At 43.2% G+C, this 26,518-nt stretch overlaps 1 protein-coding gene across 1 annotated transcript in view; it reads left to right on the top strand.

Annotated features, from left to right (window-relative positions):
- ENTREP1 (endosomal transmembrane epsin interactor 1) overlaps nt 1-26,518 on the top strand; it is a 60,072-nt gene that overhangs the window by 16,245 nt on the left and 17,309 nt on the right. The window contains exons 3-4 of the mRNA XM_059656856.1: nt 16,684-16,794; nt 23,756-23,884. Coding sequence (XP_059512839.1) covers nt 16,684-16,794; nt 23,756-23,884 — 240 coding nt within the window. The remainder of the gene's footprint in view (nt 1-16,683; nt 16,795-23,755; nt 23,885-26,518) is intronic.

A 26,518-nucleotide genomic window follows, 5' to 3' on the forward strand; every position in this document is an offset into this window, starting at 1 on the left:
ACCTATTGTAAGGATATAATTTTTAAAAAACGTTTAATATGAATATTTTTAACAGATATAAAAATGGAGGGAATAATATAATAAACTCTCTCTACCAATCATCCAGCTTTAATAATTGCATATTAACTCCTAGCTAGTCTTGTTGAGCTTGACCCATTCCCCCAACCCTCCATATTCTTTTGAAGCAAATCTCAATATTAATCATAAATACATAAATTTTTATTTTTATAATGCTCTGCTTGGACAACCTCAGAATTTTGTCACTTAGCTTTTCTATATTCTCTCTCTATCACACAAATATATTTTTATGATAATAGAGGCCTGGTGCATGAAATTCATGCACTGGAGGGGGGAACAGGGGGGAGTCCCTCAGCCTGGCCTGTACCCTCTTGCAGACTGGGACCTCTCAGGGGATGTCCGCCTGCCAGCTTAGGCCCGATCCCCTAAGCCGGCAGTCAGACATTCCTCTCGCAGTCCGGGACCCCTCGCTCCTTACCACCCGCCTGCAGTGGAGGTGGGAGAGGCTCCCGCCACCGCTGCTGCGCTTGCCAGCTGTGAGTCCAGCTTCTGGCTGAGCAGCGCTCCCACTATGGCAGTTCACTGACCACCAGGGGGCAGCTCCTGCATTGAGTGTCTGCCCCCTGTGGTCAGTGTGCATCATAGCGACCAGCCGGTTGGCCCGGTCGTAATGGTTGCCTAGGCTTTTATATATATAGATCAGGGGTCCTCAAACTTTTTAAACAGGGGGCCAGTTCACTGTCCCTCAGACCGTTGGAGGGCCGGACTATAGTTCAAAAAAAACCTATGAACAAATTCCTATACACACTGCACATATCTTATTTTGAAGTAAAAAAATAAAACGGGAACAAATACAATATTTGTGTTTGCATGTGGCCCGCGGGCCATAGTTTGAGGACCTCTGATATAGATGGACATATATTGGGGAGTTTTAATGAATACAAAACTAATTTAACTTCTTAAATACTATAAGGAGAAGAAGCACAATATAAAATACAATCAGAAAACTAGATTGTGCCCTGGCTGAGTGGCTCAGTTGGTTAGAGCCTCGTCCCAATACACCAAAGTTTTGGGTTTGATCCCAATTCAGATGCATGAAAGGGTCAACTGATGAATGTATGAATAATTGGAACAGCAGATCGATGTCTCTCTCCCTCTCTCTCAAATTAATAAAAAAAAATTTTAAAAAGCAAAAAAAGAAAAATGTATTCCTATGTTGTGTTAATGGTCCTGAAAAATTAGTTTTCAGGCCACATTAGCTGGTTTTCCCAGTGGTTAGAGCATTGGCCCTTGCACTGAAGGGTCATGGGTTTGATTCTAGTCAAGGGCACATACCTCCATTGCAGGCTCAATCCCCAGGCCTGGTTGGGGCATATCAGGAGGCAACCAATCAATGTGTCTTTCTCACATGGATCTTTTTCTCTGTCTCTCCCCCTACCTTCCACTTCCTCTTTAAAAAAAAAAAAAATTATCCCCAGGTGAGGATTTTTTAAAAAAAAAAAGAGTTTTCAGGCCCACAAGACAATTTAGGCAACATTTTACCAGCCCATCAATTATTGCATTTAGTGAAACTATGCTAATATTTCTGGAAGGAGTAAATTACTAAGGCATCATTTTAATATGTCATCAGGATGGGTGAAAACGAGGCTTTGGATGAGTTCTGTGGCAGATGTTACGAGTGCCTGAAGCTTGTTTTGCAACAACTCCCTAGGTTTACAGTCTCTGCAGAAGAATTTTGGATGGTGTTCAATGTTTATACTAATATTTGGTTATAGGAAACATTTTTTCCATTGGGTCAGTATTGAAATACTCAGTAATAGAAACTTCGGGTATTGAAATTAAATTAAAATCAGAAAATCTCTAATGCTATTTATACTTTAAAAATTCCAACTGGTGAAGAGATTATGAGTATGTGTTCTAGATAGATATTAAGAAAGCCCTCCTTTTATCTAAGTAACAATATAATCTGATGAATGGAGTGGATCCAGAGACATGAAGCATAGAACAGGGTACGGAATCTCGGAGGGAAGGTAGGGGAGGGTGGGTAGGTGGGTTGGAGGTAACCAACCAAGGACCTTTTATGCATATAGGCATGGCCCATGTACACAGACAATGGGGCCGTCAGGGCTGGGATGGGGTGTGGAGGCGGGCTGGAGGGGGGATCATTGTGGGGAAAAGGGGGACATATGTAATCCTTTCAACAATAAAGAATGAGTAAACAAACAAAAAAAGCTCTCCTTTAAATACATTGATTTTTCCAAAATGTTTTCTTTTTGAAAGATGCCCTATACATTTATTATATGAGCTCAAGCAACTTTAAATAAAAATGACCTTAATACTCATGTATATTTATTACATTTTATTTATTTATTCTCACTCAAGAATATTTTTCCATTGATTTTTATAGAGAGTGGACAGGGAGAGACAGAGAGAGAGAGAAACATCAATGTGAGAGAGACGTATTGATTGGTTGCCTCCCACAGAGGTACATGCCCTTGATCAGAATCAAACCTGTGACCTTTCAGTCCATGGGCCAACGCTCTATCCACTGAGCCAAACCAGCTAGGACTCTTTATTACATCTCAAAACATTATTTCTCATTTTTGTTGGTAATTATATGTACTTGGTTGTAACCAGTTTGTACATCCCATATTGTGCTCTGCTTTTTCTGTTTAACCAGAAACCCAGTGCATGAATTCGTGCCTGGGCAGGGTCCCTCGGCCTGGCCAACAATCAAGGCCTATGTGAGGGAACTGGCCGGCCGGGGGAGGAAGGACCGCAGGAGGTTGGCCGGCCGCTGGGGGCAGTGGGGGCGGGCACTGCGGGAGGTTGGCAGGCCATGGGAGGTTGGCTGTGGGAGCGCACTGACCTCCAGGGGGCAGCTTCTGCGTTGAGTGTCTGCCCCCTGGTGGTCAGTGCAACCGATTGACCGGTCGTTCGGTTGCTTAGGCTTCTATATATATAGATAGTAAGTTAATTAAGTTAATATCAGTAAATACTGTTTTCACATATGAAGCGTCTACGATGCCTAGCACTTAGAATTGTTAAGTAGTATTCTGTCATATTTCTGTGTTACCATCAGTTATGAGCCTGTTGGTCATGCAGAGATTGTTTTGAAATGATAATTAGCATAAATTTATAATGAAGATAAATTAATTGACAGGAATTCTACCCAGGAAAACTTTCTGAGGATATCAGCACATCATCTGAGCCTTAGTCAGTATCAGAAATGGAAAAATCCTCAGTCCACGTGAATCTTAATAATATAACCTGTGCCAAATGCTTTTACGTTAAAAAATGAAAAGATCGTGTGATATAATGAAAGAAACTTGACATGTCAGTCACACACACCTCGTTTGAGTCCTAGCTCATCCCCCAAGGGCTGTATAACTCTGTGCAAACCACTTATTTTTCCCGAGTGTAAGTCTTCTGTTCTGAACAGATGGGATAGTCTTGTGACACCAAGGGGTGGCTCTACCACCCCCACCCACTTTGTCGATACTATACTTTTTGTGTTTGAACACCCCACCCTTTCCTGAGTTTAGGGACTGCACCAATGGATGTTTTTTTTTTTGTTTGTTGTTGTTGTTTTCTGTGAGAGGCCGTGCTCCATGAGAAAAGCCAGTGGGCACCTCATCTTTGTTCTCATAGACCCAGGCATGGCTGGTCAGAGTTCAACCCTTCTTCCCTTTGTGTCCTACACTCTGTCCACAGGAGCACCTTCTGACTCTAACGCAGCCAGACTGTCTTACGTAAGCCTGGGACCTTTCTTCCTCTAGCTGTTTGCCTGGCTGGCTTCTTTTGTTGTGGGGCTCAACTCAGCATCAGTTCCTGAAAGAGACCTTCCCTGCCCACCCTGCCCCTCCCCAGGTCCCAGCCCTGAATATTGGCCTCACAGCCTGTCCATTAGCTTGTGTGCTGTCCGACTGCTAGCGGCCGTATGTCTCCCCCAGTAAATAGTCAGCTCTGTGAGGACCAAGGTCTTGTCTATCTTCTTCATCCTGTATCCACAGGATCAATGTGCTCAGTACACATCACTGTTGGCCGTGGAGTTGATTTGGGAGTCAGTAAGAAATTGAGGTCCTAGGTGAGTTCTCAAAGTTTCTCTTTTTCTTTTGTCTTACATTTCTCTCACTTGCTTTTGTTCTCTAGATCTTTGTATTCCTCCCCTTTTAACTTCTGGGTGGTTAGGGAGTACGTTGGTGGTGGAGATTCGGAGGGGGCTGGCTGGTGTTCTCAGGCCCCTTTGGGAGGCAAGCTGTCCTCAGTGTGAGTTGTTGGGTGCACACCAGCCGAGGACACTTGAATCCTTACTTCCTTTTGAGAACCACTTACCTTTGTGCTCCCTCTTTTGTAATTGTTTCAGTGATTCCTCAGGTTTCATACTGCTTTGAATAAACGAGGGTCAGTTTGACCTAGTTCCTTCAAACTCAAGTTTTAATGGAAACTCAGAATTGGTGGCTCTCATTCATTGGTTTCACTTCATTATAATGATAAAGTACTCATGTGTCCAGAACAAAAATAAGAATGTTGGAAAATAGTCTGCAAATATTTGTAGCTACTTTTTAATATGACTGGGATTGAGCTAGGGTGTTTTTGCATGTGCATGCATTTATGCATGTGTAGTGTGTGCATGCATGCAGAGTATTCTAGGTTGTGTATTTTCCATCAAGAGCAAATATTTTCCATTCTTAAAAGAATGTTTTCATTTCTTCTAGATATTATTCCCTTTTTATTCTAATAAAATGGTTAGAAATCACAGACTCAGTGTAAGAAAAGACCTCGGCCTGGCCTGTGGGGATCAGGCCAAAACCGGCAGTCCAGTATACCCTGAGGGGTCCGGAGTGTGAGAGGGCACTCTACAAAGTTGCTGTTGCTGAACAGCTCCTGTGTTGAGCGTCTGCCCCCTGGTGGTCAGTGTGCATTATACCTACCGGCCGGTCAGCCAGTTGCTTAGGCTTTTATATATAGAGACTAGTAGCCCGGTGAACAAAATTTGTGCATCGTGGGGGGTGTCCCTCAGCCCGGCCTGCACCCTCTCCAATCTGGGACCCCTTAGGGGATGTCCACAGGGATCAGGCCTAGACCAGCAGTCTGACATCCCTCTCACAATCTGGGACCACTGGCTCCTAACCACTCGCCTGCCTGCCTGCCTGCCTGCCTGATTACCCCTAACTGCTTCTGCCTGCCAGCCTGATGGCCCCCTAACTGCTCCCCTGCTGGCCCAATCGCCCCCAACTCCCCTCCCCTGCTGCGACCACCTCCTATGCCAGGACCCACCTCCTCCATGCTGCGCAGAGCCGCGGGACCCCCAGGTCTCACCGTGCAGAGCGGCCACTGGGCCCTACCTCCGCTGTGAGTGCCATCTTGCAGTGGCCATCTTCTGACGATGTTGTGTGCGAGGGCCACCTAGGCTTTTATTAGTATAGATGTGAATGCACCCATCTTTCAGGACTGTAGTGAGGAGCAAAAGATGTAAATGCACATGAAACTGTAAATGTAAAATGGGACCTAAACTTGGCAAGCACATTATGCTGTATTTTTCATCATCCACTGAGAAAATCCCCAAGAGGGCAGATCTGTCAATTTGATGTGTCATTGACTAACCCATGGCAACAAAAAATGCACTCAGGCATTGTGAAGGCACCCTGAACTTGGTTTAGGCTTACCTGTGACCACAGTGGGTTTAGACCATTGGTAGTAGAGCTTTCATTTCTGTCCTTTGATAACTTACTCCCAGGAGCTATGCATTAGGTAAGAACCTGGCACCCTCAGAAATAGGAAGTACTTGTGTGTTCATCTCTGGGCAGAATTAAGGCCTAAGCAGTACCTTGTTTACAAACTTACCTAAGCCATTTGGGTATGCTCTCAGTAGGTTTCATTTGATAGCAACAGGTAATTGCTGAAGCTTTGAAATAACCTTCCTGCCAAGTAGATGTTTACAATAAAAATGAGTCTCAAGCCAAATTCTGCTACATATGCAAACTCTACATATGTAGCCAAAAAACAAAAAAATTTTCATGCACTCTGATTAGCACACTTAAAGGATAGAGAGCTGGGATTTTTATCGAGCTTACAGAACACAGTATGAACAATTTTTTACTTCTAGTTTTTTTGTTGTTACATTCATTTGTCTTGAATATCATGGCTGATAACCTGAAATTCCGCCGATCAAGCACAGCTAAGTTTATTGGACCTGCGGCTATAAGAGAGAACACTTCCTTGCCAGTAGTTCTGAGAAAGGGCGAGTCAAAGAGAGCCTCAGGCAAGTCCTTCAAAATAGGGAAACTTATTGGGTTTGGGCAGAGCATCTAAGATAAGAGCTTTGGATTGGTGGGCGAATGGAAGGGAGGGCATAGAAGCAAGATTTGGTGAGTAAGCTGTTAGATTTAATAAACTATTTTGTTGGTCCACAGTTTTACCTTTGTGGAGCAAGTATTTCCTGGAGCAAGTAGCTAAGTTCTCTTTGCTTGTTCTCAGTATTGTTTACTATAGGGTCAGAAATATATGGCCGGTCCCAGAATTGATTAATGCAGGGACAGGAAATTGTGTTGATTTTAGCTCTCACCACCAACTTCACAGAGAACACGTATTAAGCATCCATTGTGCTGATTAAACAAACTAATAATTTCATGAATTAGACAACTCATTTCCATAGTCACTATGCCAACTTAGCAAAGTCACCTGGATGTTGTTGGGAGATCGAGATAAAGCAGGCAGCTTCTGGGCACAGCCTTTCTCATAAATGCTAGCTGACTGTCCTGGCACGGGAGTTCTTCATTGTCCTGAGGGTGTAGCTTGGACCAACCTCTATGTACATGATATCACAGCATCTGTGTTGAAGTATTTCAAAGTGCATTACAGATACACTCTGGTAATATGTGAATATCTGGTTGCCGAAGGGCCCTGCAGACTGTAGTGATCAAGTTCTGAATAACACTATGAGAAAACTGCATGAATCATGAATGAATGATTTGGAGCAAGAAGGGAAACTGTTTTCAATGGGGGGAACATTTCAAAATAGATGCATTGTCATGTGAAAAGTTGCAGGATAATATGTATAGTACGTGTGTGTGTGTGTGTGTGTGTGTGTGTGTGTGAAAAACCCGGGGGATTACACATACATTTTTTAGTTACACAGGAAATTTCTGAAAAGATGTACGTACAGGAAACTGTTTCTAGTAGGCGCCACTGTTGAGTGCAGTGGGAATGGGAAGGAGGGAGACTTTGCCTTTCTGCTTTATACCTGCAGAGCACATGTGTTGTCTAAAGAGGAGGCTGTTTTAGTTTCTTGCTTTAGTTGGGTTTGGCCATTGGTGTCTGCAATGTCTGAGCTCTCTTCTTGGGGTTGATCTATCTGCCTTTGTGTGAGTCTGGGTGAGGGGCAGGGCCCCACCTCCAGCTGTGGATGCTTCTGAGGCCAGATGCTTACACTTCTAAATGCCGGCGGTCAGGGTGCCCGTGACCTCCAACCCCTGAACTTCCTGTCCAGGACTCTGAAGCTGGACCCACTGATGGACAGTAGTCAGGCAGCTGAGAATTCATTAGGGACAAGAGGCAACCGGTGCCTGAGGCTGGCCACCAGGGACCTTGGGAGAGGTCCCAGCACCCAGCTTCCCTTGGCTCCTCCCTGGGCTTCTGAGCCTGGTTCCTGAGGATTCTGTGAGCTACCCGATGGCCTTGCAAGAAATTCCTGTTCTGCTTACATAGCATAACTTGGTTTCTGTTGTTCACAATATAATCAAGAAGTTTGACTGCTGTAGGACCGTGATTTTTTCCCTCTGTGAGTTACTTTTATAACAGGTTAAAAAAAATGACTTCATTTTCCTATCCCATAACTCTTATGAAAAAAAATCATTAATAAATAAATATCTGTGAACAGATTAAGGGTAAGGCAGACTGGATAATAAACCACCCCTGATGTTCACATTCCCTGTGTGTGCCTCACTCTAAAAGGGGGAAATTGGCACTGGAGGTAACTGAACTCTTAAGATATGGGCATTGAATCTCATTCTAATCATTCAAATAAGCCCAATGATAAATATTTATTTTTTTGCTCATCATGGGCAGTAAACTATACACATTTTACTGAAGGAATACTTTGATAGAGGCACTTATTTAAGTTACATTGTGCATCACAACTATAAAAATGGTGTCAACAGTTCTATTTAACCACCATTACCCCTATATTCTTAAGGAGGCATTCTCTCCTAAAAATAAGACATTCTTTTATGTCACCATAATAACATTATGACAGCTAAGAAAATGATCAGTAATTTCCTAGTGTCATTTAATATTCAGCTCTTATTTAAATTTCCTGTCACTCCAAAATGTTGTATAACTTTTTCTTAATCAAAAAGCTTTTTAACTGAAGTATGATTTGTGTGATTTCTGTATGCATACCTGTACAGATTGATGTATCATCAAAAAGTGAATACACCTGTGTAACCTAGTTCCATTGAAACAAAAAAAAACCCATCTAGGATCCAGTCAAGGTTCAGTCATTTCCATTGATTATTGTGTCTATAGTCTTTTGTGTTCTAAAATACTCTTCCTGCCTCTTTTTTATGAAGAGATAAGTCAAATCGGTTTATTTCTTCTTCTCCTCTCTCCTTTCCTTTTCCTCCTTTTCTCTTTCTCCTCTTCCTCCTCATTTCTTTCCTTCTTCTCTTCCATTTTCTCCTCTTCCTTCTTCTTTTGATATGGTAAATTTCAAATGCACTCCTAATCAGAGAGAAACACAATAAACACCTTGTACCCATTGTTCAGCTACAATAATCATTAACATAATCATCAGATTTGTCTCATCTACACCCCTAACCATTTCTCTTTTCCCTTGCCATTGGGTTGTTTTGAATTAAAACCCAGCCTTCACAACACTTCATCCTTAAATATTTTAATACTAGGGGCCCGGTGCACGAAATTCATGCACTGGGTGGCGGGGGGGAGTGTCCCTCAGCCCAGCCTGCCCCCTCTCGCATACTGGGAGCCCTCAGGCGTTGACCCCCATCACCCTCTGATCGCAGGATCGGCCCCTTGCCCAGGCCTGACGCCTCTGGCCTACTGGCCTAGGCGTCCGGCCCGGGCAGCGGGGACCTGCAGTGGCAGCGGGGGGTGCTGCGATCGGCGGGCTCCGCCCCTGCCCCTGCAGGACGCCTCTGGCTGAGGCGTCCGGCCCGGGCAGCGGGGACCCGCAGCTGCAGCGGCCCCATGATCGTGGGCTTTGCTTTAGGCCCAGGCAAGGGACCCCTAGCTCCTGGGACTGCCAGCTTCGACCGTGCCCAGCTCCCATCGCTGGCTCCACCCCTACTTCCTGCTATCACTGGCCAGGGCGGAAAAGGCACCTGCCCCCCAGCTCTTAGCTTCCCCCTGGGTTTCCGATCACTGTCAGTGGCAGGGGGCTTCTTCTTGCTTTCCCTTTCGCCTCCCTGCATTGTGCCTACATATGCAAATTAACCGCCATCTTGTTGGCAGTTAACTGCCAATCTTAGTTGGCAGTTAATTTGCATATAGCCCTGATTAGCCAATGAAAAGGGTAGCTCGTACGCCAATTACCATTTTTCTCTTTTATTAGTGTTGATATATGCATAAAAGACATGTCAGGGTGCTCAGTAAGGGCTGTTGACTAAAACATGAACATGTGACCTGCCCATGTAATTCCCCCAGCATGGTGGTTAGGACCTGAGTGGGAGTGTCTCAGAAGAGTGTTCCAGGAGGCTCCGGTGGCCCAGGAGACCCAGGTGGCCCAAGTGGCCCAGGCTGCTTACAGCCTAGCTTTGTGTGTCCCAGAATGTCACTTGCACCACTTTCTGTAGATCAAACAAGTTCCTAGGGCCAGCTTAGAATCAAGGGGGAAGGGAAGCAGAAATTGGACTTCATCTCTTTTCCTTTCTTTTCTTTTTTGTTTAATCTTATGTATGATTTTTAAAGTTTTTGATAAAATATACATAAAATAAAAATGACCATTTTTACCATTTTGAGTGTACAGTTCAATGGCATTATGTGTATTCACAATGCTGTACAACTATCACCACTATCTATTTTTATATTATCTCCAATAAAACCTCTGTACCCATTCAGCAACTAACCACCATTCTACTGTCTGTCTCTATAAATTTGACCTCATCCTATATAACAAAAGCCTAATATGCTAAGCATCTGGTTGTCTGTTCAACCAATCAAAGCGTAATATGCCAATGATATGCTAAGGCCACTCAACCGCTAGCTAGGACGTGCACTGACCACCAGGGGGCAGACAGTCGACTGGTCGACCAGTTGCTATGATGTGCACTGACCGCCAGGGGGCAGACGCTCCGACCGGTAGGTTAGCTTGCTGCTGGGGTCCGACCGATCGGGACTGAGTGAGACGGGCCGGACATGCCCTGGATCCCTCCCAAGTCCCTCCCCGGCTGGCCAACCTTCCACATCCCTCCCCAGCCCTGATCGTGCATTAGTGGGTCCCTTGGCCTGGCCTGTGCCCTCTTACAATCTGGGCTGAGGGATGCCCCAGCCCCCGAGTGCACGAATTTTGTACACTGGTCCTCTAGTATAAGTATATTCCTCCTTTAGTGTCTGGCTTATTTCATGTAGCATACTGTTCCCAAGGTTCATTCCTGTTGTAGTATGTGCCAGTGCTTCCTTTTTAAGGCTGGAGAATATGCCATTGTATGTGTTGGACTTCACATACAATGTGAACAGCTTGTGAGTACAGAGAGGGAAGGACTTCATGGCAGACATCCTTAGAGACTTGACTCTGGCTAGCAGATTGTTCTTGAGAGCAGTGATCTCCATTGTTGGGGAATCGTAAGGTCTGACTCTAACCTGCCGAGTCTTGAGAAGCTAACTGGAACAGAAAGGAGGCCGGGAGCAAGAACAGAGCACACATTAGAGAAGTACAAAGAAAAGGGGGGAAAAAGAATAATGGAGTAAAGAGAGTAGAGTATCAAGAATCATAGATCAGCAGTTTTGTTTAAACCTAATTTTCTGTTTTCTTTCTTATCTCCAAATCCATCTCTACTTCTGCCAGCGCATTCCTGACCCCTTTCACCTGATTTGTACAGCAGATCTGATGTGTCATGTCACCCTCTGATGGTTTCTTTTGCGATTCTCATTCAGATGTTTGTCTCCTGGTCGCAGCCTCATTCCTGACAAGAACATGTTAATTTAGGGATGGCAGAGCTAAGCTGCATTGGGGAATTATAGAGCCAGACACATGCTAAGGACCTCCCCTTTTTTCTTACGCTCCGATTGCTTAGCTCATGAGAAAAGGCACTTTTCCTAAGAAATGAGGGGCGATGAGCCGAAAGGGAGCCCTGGGAGATGGGGGAGGTGCAAGAGATCAGGGCAAAGAGTCCTGGTAGGACAGAATTCCCATAGGAGATGGGAAAGTACCTGAGACCTATACATTTTCACCAGAATTAGTGACTCATCTCGAAACTGTTCTCCAACTGATGATCATTTGTGTCTTACTTTGGTGGAGAGGGGAAGAAGCCTTCTGTTCCCATTGAAAAAGCAATTGGAAATAAATGTTACTATATTTTAAACACTTTAATTTCAGGGCAGGCACAACCTGAGTACATCTGACACTTAGCATCTTTGAGAGGAAAGAGAGACAGCTGGTTCTGTCCGCAGCAGTGGGCCTGTGTTTGGCTTGCTGGCAAGGAGAAGCCGTCTGAATGTTAGTGATATGCCTGCCAAGTTTCTGGGAGACGTTTCAGGGATGTCACGGGAGTAAGTTCTCTTTGGATCTGAGGATTAAAGCCACACAGACAAACCAAGTCAGTGCCTGTGTGAGCTCCCCAAACAGGTTCCAAGCAGCCAGAGTCTGGGCTTTTGAGTGACTGTGATTTATTATGTTTTGTTGGTTTCCATGGTGCTGAGGGGTCAATCAGAAACATTCATTTTGCTAAACTACTTCAGAAAAGTTTGAGTTTGGTGTCCTGTCCTCATTCCCCCCCTCCCCGCCCCCAGTGTCACTGTGTTGTGCTCAGATACCTTTGCTCAGGGTTCTACATCTTTGTATTAAAATACTCCCCCAAACCAAATTAAAATTTTAAATGTTAAGAGTCAAATAAGCCGTTATATGAACTGTTATGGGTTCTATGGAATCTGTCTTATCAGTGACTAATCGCTGGTTTGGAGCTTGGACTCTATGTCTCCAAGAACATAGATGTTAAAATGCCAGCCAGGTCACATGGCATTCTTGCTTTCAAGGGAAAATGTAACCTGAATTCTAAGGACGGGCTGCTTTGTACCCCCTCCCCCACACTCCGCCGCAACCCTTCCCATCTTCCTTCCTCAGGAAGTGGTGAGTTCCCACCAGAGCAAAGGTGGCGACCATTTTCATGCAAGCAGTGGTAGTGGACTCGGTGCTTGCCTTTCAGGGCCTGTTTGTGTATGTTCCAGAATATTAATAAGACCGCATGGTACCCCCATGTAGTACTTACTATAAAGTATCCATTTTTCTGTCATTTTGTTCACTGAGTGATTGTTGGATTCATTCATTCATTCATTCATTCATTCAGTATTATTTTAGGGTCCTTGGTTCAAACTTCGTGCCCACTGGAGAAAGTGTATATTGTTTTACATTTGTTTTGAGCAGTATGAAAGACTGCATGTGGGGGCGGGGATGGGGGTGGCGCAGAAGGCATAGTGATTAAATGAGCACCAGTGATATTACAAAAATGAATGACATTGTGAAAGAAAATAATTCTGAGGCAGTATTTCTTTAATTTTTATTGAATTTATTGGGGTGACACTGGCTAACAAAATTATACAAGTTTCATGTGCACAGTTTACAACACATCACCTGTACATTGTATTGTGCTTTCACCAACCCACATCAAGTCTCAGTCCATCACCATTTTTTCATTCCTACCCTCCTCCACTTCCCTCCACCCCTGCCCCCTCCCGCAATCACCATACTGTTGTCCGGATAGCTCAGTTGGTTAGAGCATCATCCTGATATGCCAAGGTTTCAGGTTGGATCTCAGGGCACATTCAAGAAGCAAACAATGAAAACATGAATAAGTGGAACAAATCTCTCTCTCTCTCTCTCTCTCTCTCTCTCTCTCTCTCTCTCTCTCCCTCCCCCTCCCTCTCCCTCCCCCTCTCCTTTCCTTCCCTGTTCTCTGTCTCTGTCTCTGTCTCTGTCTCTCTATCTCTATCTCTCCCCTCTCCAATCAATTAAAAAGATGTGTCAAGAATAAAAAAAAAAGTATTAGAGTTTTAAAAATTCAAAGTCTTTGAGTTTTTCTTCATGAGGAATTTGATGAGCTTTTGATATTTAAATAGAAACACACACACACACACACACACACACACACAAATTCACTAATCCCATTCATCTCCCAAAGGCCCCACCTCCTAATACCATCATCTTGGGGGTTAGGATTTCATCATATGAATTTGGGGGGATACAAACATTCAGGCCATAGCACAGAGTTTTATTCCATTTATGAATATACTATAATCTGTTCATCCATTCTATTCTTGGATCTTCGCATTGTTTCCAAATTTGGGTTAGTATGAATCAATCCACTGCTGCAAACATTCTTGTGCGTCTTCTTGTGGACATATACAGTGATTCGTCTTGAGTATAGAGTGGTGTATGTTTAACTTCATTAGAAACTGCCAATAGTTTTCCACAGTGGTGGTATCATTTTCTAATTGCTTCTTAGGCTCTTGAACAGTCCTAGTTTTAGGCTCACTTTCTTTTCCAGAAGTATATGCAGCTGTAAGAACATTTGGAGATTCTGAGGAGTAAATCCTGTTAAGTTCTGGCTTTTCTCATTGATATTGTATGATTCACTTTTCTCAGGACTGTTGAGTCAGTTCGCACTTGCCCGTGGCTTTCTAGTTTCTAAAATGTTGTTGCTGTTTTCCCATTTGCTCCGTTTTTATGGATTTCTGCATTTAAAATTTTCCCTTTACTGCCATTTTAATGTGCTTTCAGGAATTAGTAGGACTAAATGCTTATGTTCAATGCATCATTTTAAAGCTATTTTTTTTAACTACTCTATCTTCCTGTGATTACTGGAATAATTTATTAATTTAAATATGCATAGTTGAGTTTCAGTTGCATCTTGGACTTGGAGCACTAGAGGAATAAGCAAAATGAAAGTGCTGGGCAGTGGGAAAGGTCAACCTATTTAGAGAATGAAATCTTGTCTCATAAAAGACATTGAATAATACCAAGCAGTTACAGGCATAATTACTTAAGGCTGTTATGTGATGGGGATTATGAGGGACTTTTAGCAGGTAGGGATAGGCAAATTGAAAATGTTGTTTCTTCTTGATAGCCTCAGGCTCCACAAATATTCTTTTATTGGGTCATTTAATTGAAATCTGGAATGAACAGAAGGCACAATTGCAAAAGGTCAGATTTGAGATGAATTCCAAATACTGACTTGAAGAACATAATACCTTTTGCATCAAGCTGCCTGATATATAAGTATCATAAAATACTCATGGTTCAAGTTATTGCTGGAAGTATTCCACTGTCAGTTCGTTCTCCTGTTGTTGGATATTTGAGTTCTTTTTATTTTGTGGTCTAATATGAATAAAGCTGCTGTAAGTCCTTTTGTGGGCAGTTGCATATTTTTCTCTGGGCCTATTTCTAGGAGTGGAATTGCAGGTCATATGGTAGGTATATATATTCAGAATTTTTTAAAATTAAAACTATATTTTAGAATAACTTTAGATTTAAAGAAATTTTGTAAAGATAGTACAGAGAGGGCCTATAACCTCATATCCAGTTTCCCCTATTATTTTTTAAATCTTTACTGTTGAGAGTATTACAGATGTTCCCCCCTTTTTCAGTTTTCCCTATTATTAACACAATTAATGAACTAAAGGTACATTAGTCACAATTAATGAACCAATATTGGTACGTCATTGTCAACTAAAATGTTTACTCTCCAGGTGTCCTTAGCTTATACCTAATGTCCTTTCTCTGTCCAGGATCCCACCCAGGATGCCTTGTTACATTTCGTTGTCATGTCTGCAACCGTTTCTTAGACTTTCCTTGATTTCGATGTTCTCCGCTGTTTTGAGGAGTCCTTGTTAGGCACTTTGTAGAATGTGCCTCAGTTGAGATTGTCTGCTGTTTTTCTCGTGAACAGACTGAGGATATTATGAATGCTGGGCAGGAAGACTATAGAGATAGAATGCCATTTTCATCATATCAGATGAAGGGTGCATACCATCAACAGGACGTATTCGTGATGTTAACCCTGGTCACTGGGTTGATATTGTGTTTGTCGCATTTCTCCCCTTGAAAGTTACTTCCCCTCGATCCTTTTCAGCCCACGTTTATGGTGTAGGGAGTTGAGGGTGGAGTATACCCATAAATTATTTGGAATTCCTCTGCATGGGAGATTTATATTTAATTCTAAAGCAATTGAAAAACAGTTTTCTAAAGCGGCGGTACATTTTATACCCGGACAGGCGATGTCTGAGTGTCCACATGCTCCTCATTCTCACCAATACTTACTGTTGTCCGTCTTTTTTATTTTAACCATTCTTGTTGGTGTAAAGTAGTATCTCATTATAGTTTTAATTTGCACTCATGATCATTAATGATGTGGACACCTTTTCATGCTCTTATTGGTCAGTCCTGTATCTTCTTATGTCAAATACATGCTCCAGTCTTTTGCCCAGTTTTGTTTGTTTGTTTGTTTGTTTGTTTGTTTGTTTTAGCTAATGGTAAAGTGCCTGGGGCAGGGAGGGGGAAGGGGAAAGGGAAGGCACGGGCAGGCATGCTCCCGGGAGGGAGAGCACCTGCCCAATTTTCCCTTTGGGTTGTCTGCTTTCTATTTTGAGCTGAGGATAATCTGTATATTCTGGAAAAGGTTCTTTGTTCAACATATGCATGATATATTTTCTCCCAGTCTGGGGCTTGCCTGTTGACTCTTTAAATGGAGTCATTTGATGAGCTGGACTTATGATTTTAATGATGAAGTTTGGGGTCTAGCGTTGGGAGATGGACTCTCACCCATTTTACATCTGCTGCTGCTAAGCCTTAGTTATGAAGATTAGTGGTGTGCTTTCTTTTCAAAGCATCTGATGTTGCAGTAGATACAGCAGTGGTTACTGGTGCCGCTCTGTCTGACCACTGATTGGGTGAAGGGTTTGAGGGGCAACCGAGGGAAATTCCAATCTTATCAGGAGAGGCGCAGCCTGTGTCACACAGAACTGCAAAAGGGCTCATCTTTATTGTCACTTGTATACTACAATTCCTGGCTAGTAATGGCTCCGAGCTTCTTGGTTTCCCTGGGTTCCATTTATATTCTAGAATGCTCCATTTGTCTACTTATCATTGATTCTGCAAACCTCAGGAAAAATAACAACGGCTCAAGGGGAAAATCACTATTGCTTATTGCACTGTACAGATAAAAGATAGGGGCAGAACTCCCTTAACTGAAAAGAGGGGGGCGGGGATAGGGACATGGACTTGTTGAGAACTTTTGAAAGGCACTGGCATTCCTGAGCACATTTTAAACATTCTAAAAAGTGGGGGGAAGTTTTTGAAACTAAAGCCATGGTTCTGACTTTAAAGAAAATGCTTCCTCTAGGAAGAGAATGTGAGTTTGTTTTCTTCAGATAAAACCCTCTCTGAACTTAGCTGTCATCTTTTTCTAACTACCTATTTTCTTGTCATTTCAGGTCAACCTCTTCGTGCTGCTCTCTGTGGTGTGTGTCCTCTTAAATCTCGCCGGGTTTATCCTGGGCTGCCAAGGGGCCCAGTTCGTGTCCAGCGTGCCCAGGTGTGATTTGGTAAGCAGTCCCGAAATGCCACTGTGCACTGGGCTGACCCGCCTGTCTGGCTCACATTGGGTGCCAGTGTGTGGCTGGCAACATGGATGCACCAGGCAGCCTCTTAAAGTGAAACCCGAGGTCGGTAAAAGGAAGCTGTCTGCTAATTATTTTACTCAGGTTGTCAGTTATTTTGTTCTAGGCAAGGGCCAGCCAGCAGAACCCCAAACCCCAGTAATACAGGGCATCGTTAGTTAACTGGTAGATTAGGTATCTACTGTCAGTATCTATCTGCACTCATCTAAAGAGGAAAAATGGGTATTATCAGAACACAAGTCAGCAGGCCTTTACGTATCCACAACCTTTGGAGGCCGGGTGTGTTTCAGATTTCAGAGTTTTCACAGTTTTTAGAAGATACCTGTGACATACAGACTATTTATTCTGTAGTGCCCCAGTGGAATCTGGGACAGCGGCTGTAATGGAAACTTTTAAGGTTTCAGAATTGAGTATAAGAGGTTGTGGACCTGTACCATCTCTGATTTTTTTTTATAACTTTTAATTGTGGTAAAATACACATAACATAAAATTTACCATCCTAACCACTCAGTAGTGTTACGTACATTTACACTGTTGTTCCACTGATCTCCAGGCCTCTTTCCATCTTGCAAGACTGAAGCACTTTTCCCATGAAACGGTAACTCCCGTTCCTCTTGCCCCCCACTCCCAGCCCCTGGCAGTCACCATCCTACTTTCTATGAATTTAACTACTTCAGGTACCTCATATTCGTGGAATCATACAGTATTTTTTGATTGGCTTTTTTCACTTAACACAGTAATCTTAAAGTTTATCCATATTGTACTTACTGTGTGTCAGAATTTTCTTTCTATTTAAGTGTGAATAATATGCCACTCTATGTGTATAACACGTTTTGGTTATCCACTCATTCATCGATGGATGACTTGGTTGCTTCCTCCTTTTGGTTATCGTGAATAATGTTGCTATGGAAAAAGGATGACAAATATCTCTATGAAACCCTGCCTTCCATTCTTCGGGGTATATACCCACAAGTGAAATTGCTCATCATCTCTGAACTTTTCAAAAGGACTTTGTAGTAACAAATGTCTCCCTGTGATATGAAGCAAAGCAAATACAAGGACTTTTTTAGAAGTTGTATTAAATCTCATCTATTTGGAACTTATAAAATCTCACCCTCTCAGGCTTCTGAAACCAGCCAGATACAACCACATCCTCCAAAGGCTGTGCTTAGTCCCTCGCAGGGAAACTCACGACCTTCCTAAACAGGAAAGCTCCTTGGGAACTCCTGCAAGCCTGCGGCTCCCGCTGAACAGCCCTTTGGATTTTTGTCATGTAATCACTCAATAACCTTAAGTTATGGGGTCGCAGGCTCACAACCTCTTCTGATTTTGATGGCCCTCTGCGATTCACCCTCATCCTTCCTGCTCCCTGCAGCCGTTCAGTCCCTATACTTGAGCCAGAGCCTGCAGGTCATTACCCAGGCTCCTGCCCTACTTCCTGTTTCTAGCTATGCTATCTCTCCCCCTCAAATTCCCTACCCCGTACTTCCCCGTTCATCCAAGTGTCATCAGTCTTCTAAAGCCTCATTCAAAGATTTTCTCCTTCAGGAAATAGTCCATGGTCCCCCCACAAGATCATCTTCCAGAATGTCCTAGCTTACACTCCTCAGCATGTATTCTTTTCTTTTTGGGGATAAAGATATTCATACACGTGTCTTCTCTCTTTTTCCAGTGGGAATTTCTATGGTTTTCTATTTCCTTGGGAGTTTTCAGCAGCCTCCTAAGCATTCCTTTAGATAGAGAGAGTTCCCAGAAAAAAAAATTTGAACAAAGCTTAATTTTTCTCATTACCAATCACACAGCAAATTAGAAGGGGCAAATAGAGTAGATACAAGCTGGAAGTGAAAAGTCATAATATATGGAAAGACAGTTGGGTAAGATTGTAGCATCGGTTACGTGCCAGACACCATGCTAGAGGCTGCAGCTAGAGGCTGCAGAGAGTAGAAATAAAAGTCAGACATCGCTTCTGACCTGTAGTTTAATTAAGCAAGAGCAAGAGGAGTAGGATTCACATGCAAATGCTTGATCCATGTTTACTGAGGGAATGAATAGACACCCAACTGCAGAGCAGGGTAGATGTTCAGCCATCAGTGAGACACCATTCTAGGGGATGCAAAAGAAGGGCTTGCACCCATGGGAAGATGGGGAGGGCCACCCGAATATAGACATTTGAGATGGACCTTGAACAATGAACCAGTAGAGGGAGTGGGTAGAAACCAGGTTGGGAGGACGGTGGTGAGAAGTCAGCCTTGTGGTTCCATCACTGGTAGCTCTGGAGAAAACAGAAGCCAGATTGTAGGGGTTAAGAGTACAGATGGTTGACTTTTCTGAGAAGTTTTGTGGTTCTCGACCCTGGCCCAGTAGAATAACCTGGGGGAACTTTAAAAAAGATACCCAAACTTGGATCCCACATCCAAGATTCTCAGTTGCCCTGGAGTGGGAGTCTGGGCATGAGTATTTTTTAAAGCTTTTCAGTGTATGCTTATTTTGAAGCATTTTTCTCACCACAGAACCAACTCTGTGATTGTTTCTGATGATATAATTATAAAAAGTTGAACAAGCCATAAAAGTATAAGACAGAATGTAAAAAAAATTATTTGAAATCTTACTATTTGGGGATAGAACAGCGAACTACTTGATAACTTTATTTTGCCGTCATTCTATGCGTGAAACACATAATTTTCCACCAGTGGAGCCTTATAATTGTTTTTCACTAGTGAGGCTATTTGACAGATGAAGGCTTTGCAGGGAGGGAGGTGCTCTCCTTCCTCCTTCCCTCTCCACCCACACCCACCACCCCAAGTCCATGGCAACAAGCCAGGAAGTTCCCTTTCATGTTCTCATGCTCATCACATACATGTGTATGGGGTGGGGTTATTCAAAATGTACTTTTCTTTTTAAAAAAATATATTTTATTGATTTCTTACAGAGAGGAAGGGAGAGGGATAGAGTTAGAAACATCGATGAGAGAGAAACATCGATCAGCTGACTTCTGCACACTCCCTACTGGGGATGTGCCCGCAACCAAAGTACATGCCCTTGACCGAAATCGAACCTGGGACCCTTCAGTCCACAGGCCGACGCTCTATCCATTGAGCCAAACCGGTTAGGGCTCAAAATGTACTTTTCAAAAATGGGATATATTGTATCTACCCGCCTGCATATTGTTTTTCTCTCACTTAAAGATATAGGAGATGGAGAGAGGAGTAGGTTAGTTCACTGTTTTCTTGTCTGTGGTGGTCTGGCTTCGGCCACTAGGAGCAGTGCTGCCTGTCCCTGTGGGCTTTTCCTGAGTGGGGCAGGTTCCCAGGACAGCGGTTGTTCTGCTTGTCTTATATTTTGTTACACATATGACCATTTGATGACTTTATTCACTATTTTTTTTAAATTGAGGTACAATTTACAGACAGTGAAATGCACAGATCTTAGGTGTGCAGTTCATTGGGTTTTGATCAGTGCATACATATTCATTTTAACAAACACGCTCGTGTATACACCCCATCAGGATCCAGAACATTTATTTTAGTGCCCCAGGAAGTCCTGTGGTCTCCCCAGGCAGCCTCTACTCTCTCTTAGGCAACCATTGCTCCAGTGTCTTCCAGAGATTAGTTTTGCCTATTCTGGAACTTACTATAAGTGGAGTCATACAATATATGCCTTTTTGTGTCTGACTTATTTTGCTCAGTATGAAAAATTTTGAGATTTATCCTTTATTTTCCCAGAGCAGTATGCCACTGTATAAAAACACTACAACTTATTTTATCCACTCTCCCGTTGATGGACATTTGGGTTGTTTCCAGTTGGGAGCATTATGAACAAAGCTATTATAAATATTTTTGTCTAGTTATTTTTTTTTGTGGACCTGGTTTTATTTCTCTTGAGTAAATATATATATACAAACAGAGGTAGAACTGCTGGGTTATGAAATAAATGTATGTCTAACTTCATAAAAAACTTCCTAAATAAATATTTTTAATTTAAAATATATAGCAGTTCCTGTAATAAAGGGCTTCAGCTCCCATTTCTCCAGTGACCCTCCTCCAGCAACAAGTGTCTTTCATTTTTTTGCCCGTCTCCTGGGACTGAAGTAGATCTCCTCCTTACTTTCGTTGGCAGTTCCTTAGCTGCTAAAGATGCATCACCACTTTTTAGGCAGCTTCCCAGAAATTCTGATGTGCAGCGAGGGTTGAGAACCACAGTACTGGTTGATGGCGGGAGGAAGGAGTAGATCTAACAGCCAGTGCCAAGGTTGAAGGATGGATGTTGTTCACTGAGGGTTGGGGTTACTTGACCAGGTTTGTGTGCAGGTAGGTTAAAGAGATTGAGGAGAAGTTAGAGTACATTTTTAGAAACCTTGGGCAGACATGGGATTAGGAGGGGAGGTGAAGGATCAGGACCAGGGAGAACACAGAATACAAAATGCACAGTTGTCTGGAATCATTTTGCACAGAGTCATCGGGCTTCTTGTATCAGCTGGGCACAGTCATTGATATTTATTATTATTTGCAGAACAATTAAACTTTCAAATAGTCTTTTTTAAAGGGATTAACCTTCACACATCTGGAAAATTTTACCATCCACACTGGCTCACCCCAAAGGTTTCTGTATATTTGAATGTCGGGCGTTGTGTGAATAATGCAGCCGCGTGCGTAGCCCACACAGGCCTGGTTTCTCTCTTAACGGAATGCCTTATATCAAGAATGGACTTGTGGGAAGGGAGTACTTGATAAAATGACACCTCGTCTTACCTGAGGGAGGCAGAATCCTTCGATAAGATCTTGAGAATTACAGAAGTACAAGAAATAGAAATTGCACTGTGTCATGTTGGAAAAAGTGAGCTCGGGTCCTGCTTGGGGAGGACAGGGCCTCGTGTACATGGGCAGAGTGGAGACGCACACAGAATGTATCATCTCTGTTGGCTGCTTGTTGGTTACTACTAAACAGTGCTGCCTGCACTAAAACAGGAAGCTTCCAGCTGGAGACTTTAAAGGAGGAAGACCATTGAGAGTAATATTTACCTGCAGCATTTAATTATGGGAGAGGGGCCAAGAGACAGCCAGCGATCCCCAAGAGGAAAGGAAAGTTCCAACCCACCTAGACCCAGACCCAGCCTAGAGAAATCCTGTCCAAAGAGCCACACTGGTTTTTCCCTTCGAAGGCAATAATCCAGGATGCATCTTCAACAATGTGAGATGAAAGAAGAATTCAAATACAGACAGCTTAGTGCCTGTGTGTGTGTGAGTGTGTGTGTGTGTATGTGTGTGTGAGTGTGGTGGGGTGTGGACTCGGGTGTGAGGGCATTGCTCATATAATCTCTGTGGACAAACTAGGGAAGGAAAGAAACCAAATGGGAATGAATGGACAGATGATGGAGTCCATCAAGGTAACTTTGGTTGTAATTCTTTGTATCACAGGCAGCATTTACGTTAAAATCTGGGCATCAGTGTTTGATATAATAATGCATCCTTTCAATGTGGTTTAAGGACAAGGAATCCATGGAGTTCTGGAAGAGGCAAAACTAATCTATGTAGAAAAAAAATCAAAACCTTGGTTGTGTTTAGAAGGGTGTGGGCAGGGATTGATGGGGGAAGGGGCGTACTCTCATGGTCATGTTCTCTATGTTGATAGGGTTTGGGTGACTCAGGTGTATGCATTATTCAAAATTCCTTGAATGGTATGCTTAACGTTTGTGTATGCAAATTTTGTGTGTACATAAATTTTCAAAAAAAGAAAAACTATAACCAAATAAAAAAAATGTAATGTAATCCAGTAGTGGAATTTTTCCTTTAGCTTCCTAGTCAAATTTTTCCTAATTTTAAAAACTACTGTGAAATTTATTACTATGGCTAGAGGGTAAAAATCTTAATTGAATAAGAAAATTTTGTTTTCTGATCATTGAAGTTATCACTTCAAATAAATAAAATATTGAAGATGTGAACTAAGAGATCTCTTTAAGTACGCATGGTTTAGGGATACTGTTCACCAAAATGTACCATCTGCTTGTTATAGGCACACGGTAGACTGAGCTTCCTTGCCCTCTTGGAGTTCGGTGGGGACAAATTAGGTAAAGGGTTGAGTGTCATTGCCAAGAGGAAGATTTATGCTAGGGTTACCAGATTTAGCAAATAAAAATACAGGACAGAACATTAATTACATTTGAATTTAAAATAAACAGCTAATAGTTTATGCTATAAACATGTTTCATGCAATATTTGGGACATACTTATACTAAAAAATGGTCTATTATTTTTTTCAAATGTAACTGGGTGTCTTGCATTTTTTTTTAAATATATTTTATTGATTTTTTACAGAGAGGAAGGGGGAGAGATAGAGAGTTAGAAACATCGATGATGAGAGAAACATCGATCAGCTGCCTCCTGCACATCTCCTACTGGGGATGTGCCCGCAACCCAGGTACATGCCCTTGACCGGAATCGAACCTGGGACCTTTCAGTCCGCAGGCCGACGCTCTATCCACTGAGCCAAACCGGTTTCGGCGGGTGTCTTGCATTTTATCTGACAACCCTACTTTAAGTGCCAATATGCAATTTGTCTTGTGTTCTCCATTTCTCTGACACAGCAATGATTAATCCTGAGATGGTAGATACTCTACCAACCTGGGTCTCTAAGTTAATTTGATGAGCAGAGTCCCCTGATGACCTAAATGGACATGTAGCATATTCAAGAAATAACCTTGTTTGGTTAAGCCACTGGAAATTGGGGGCTGGTTGTTAGCACAGCACACCAGAGCCTGTCCTGACTGATACAGACTCTGCCTGACCCTAAACCCTGCCTTAATCTCATTCTGTAGGATTGGTGCTCCATGGTGTCACCTGTGTGTTTTTTGTTAATAATGAAATTATTATTCTGCCTTTTCCCCCTGAAGGTGGACTTAGGTGAAGGCAAGATTTGCTTCTGTTGTGAAGAATTTCAGCCAGCCAAATGCACAGACAAAGAAAATGTCTTGAAACTCTTCCCGGTTCAGCCTTGTAGCGCGGTTCACCTTCTACTTAAGGTATTTTGAATGAATTTCATAGCCCAGCAATGAAAACACTATAGAGCCCTGAAAAAGCAAAGTTCCTTGTTACCTCCCTCAAATAGCTATGTTGCTGAAAGCTATGTGAACAACCCCTCATCGGTGACTCAGAGACAGAATTGAACACAGAAAGAGTCACATAGTATTGTGTGTCTCTTACATTGTGTATGGACAGCTGTCTTTGTGTTCAAGAATTATAAAATAGTAAAAAAAAATGTAAAGGAGTGTGTGTGTGTGTGTGTATGTATGTATATATATGTATATATATATATATACACACATATACATATGCACATACATAAACACATATGATATAGCTTTTAGCAAGCCCTTTAAATTGCTTGCCCATTTGCCATTGTTCTGATGCTCCTAGGTCGGTGTAAGTGAGTCTTGTGGGCTGTTGAGTGCTATCGTTCTGGGACACACACTTAGGAGAGATACTGGCCAGAAGACACAGGAGAAATTCAAGCACTTTACCTCTCATTTCATAGGCAACAACTATAATAAGCAAAAGAGGTAAAAACCAAATGATCCCAGTTGAAGACAAATACAAAATTAACCTTTATTAGGGAGTTGGATAAAAATGGTGTCCTGACTGAAGGTCCATCAGCCCAGGGAGTGACAAGATCAGCTGGTGAAGTGGGCGGTACTAGCTTTTAGATAGTCTGCCACTCATGGCTTTCTTTAGTTAGGCCTTTGTTTGGAGTTTATTTCGGGGGAGGAGGAATCTCCCAGCAGTGGAAGAAGCTGCCAGCTCTCTGGATTATGCAGGATGTAAAAACGGCTGCTTTCTTTGGCTTCTGGAGTTTTGGTAGCTGAGTCACCCCCAAACTTCCTGAGCCAGGACTTAGCTTAGGGAAAACCCCACTAAGGAGCCAGGACTGTGGCAACAGAAACTTGGAATCGCCCCTGCTGCTATTCTGAGATGTGTGTTTAGAGGAGAGAAGCCCTGTTTACACTCGGGCGGCCTGCCCCCTCCCTTGTCCCAGTTGTGTGCCCTGGGCAGCTCTGCCAGTAGCTCCTGAAATAGAATCAGTGGCCACAGATGCAGCAGCAAGCTGTCCTGGTGCAAGGCTGTGGGAGGGGGAGGCTGGGAATTAATGTCACGGGAAACTCCAACTTCAGAAGAGAAACTCACTGCTTTCCTGGAGGGAATGTTTCCATACAGTGTCCTGATGCTTGCAGAGAGAAATAGTGCCGCATGTGGTCTTTCTGGGACAGGAAGCTTCTCAGATAAGTTTTTAAAATGAGAAGTACACGCCATTGCGTGAATCATCATAATTACCAGCATTAAAAAAATCCTCACCTGAGGATATGTTTACTGATTTTAGAGAGAGAGAGGAAAGAGAGAGAGAGAAAGAGAGAAAGAAACATCGATTGGTTTCCTCTGGACTCATCCCTACTGGGGATAAAACCCGCAACCTAGGTATGTGCCCTGACTGGGAAATCGAACCTAGAATGTTTTGGGTGTGCGATGCTCCAACCAACTGAGCCACCTGGCTGGACATCACTAGCATTTTGGGGGCCTTTACCATGTAATTTCTTTACATGACTTTTCTAATGAGAATTATCTTACTGGGACAGGGCAGTGTTATTAGTTATGTTTAAAGGTTTTTATATTGCATTCTGGTCACCTGCTTTAAAGTGCTCAGTGACGTCTCTGTTCCTTGTCCCAGAAAGTCCTTTTTGCCCTGTGTGCCTTGAACGCCCTGACCACCACCGTCTGCTTGGTGGCCGCCGCCCTGCGCTACGTCCAGATCTTTGCCGCCAGGAGGTCCTGCCAGCGTAAGTCCCCGCGAGGTGGCACCGCCACTGTGATTCTGCGGAACCGCCCAGGCCTTTTCTGTGCGGGTTGCTTTTCTCCCCGAGCCTCAGGGGTGCAGGCGGCTGACTAATGCGGTGTTGTTTCATTAGGATGAATCCCAGATTTCTGCCGAGGAAGTGGAAGAACAGGGACGCATCCCAGACCCCGACGACTTCGTGCCGCCAGTGCGCCCCCCTTCCTATTTCGCCACGTTCTACTCGTGCACACCCCGGATGAACCGCAGGTGCCCGTTTCTAAGCCCCCACCCAACCCGGTTCTCTCTGAGGGGTGCTCTTAGTTTGAGGACTGGAGCCCTGGACTTTTCTCCTAAATCTGGACAGATTGTGTTATTTGGGGGGATTTTAAAATTTATTTCCTTCTCTCTCTCTCTCTCTCTCTCTCTCTCTCTCTCTCTCTCTCCCCCCCCCTCCCTCCTCTCTCTCTCTCCTTCTCTCTCTCTCTCTCTCTCTCTCTCTCATAAACTGCATGAAACCAAAGAAAAGTCAGACCTTGACCTAAGGATATACTTTTTCAATTTCAATTAGCTTCCCAAGAAAACTGACACCCAGGGAGATAACAGCTGTAATTTGACATGATTGAGAGCTGCGTTGCCCTGGAAACGCGCTCAGTTAGGCCAAATTGATGTTCATTATAACACCATCAGCAGGCCCCCAAATCATGCAGTTCTTCCCAGCCATTAAAAAATGGTGAATTATTAATTACTTCTCTCTGGTCTAGAAAAAGTAGACACTAGGCTTACTATCGTTTTCAAATTCTAGCTCCAATTTGATTATTTCTTTTTTATTTTA

The sequence above is a fragment of the Myotis daubentonii genome, chromosome 11 (assembly GCF_963259705.1).
Source record: "Myotis daubentonii chromosome 11, mMyoDau2.1, whole genome shotgun sequence".
NCBI lineage: Eukaryota > Metazoa > Chordata > Mammalia > Chiroptera > Vespertilionidae > Myotis > Myotis daubentonii.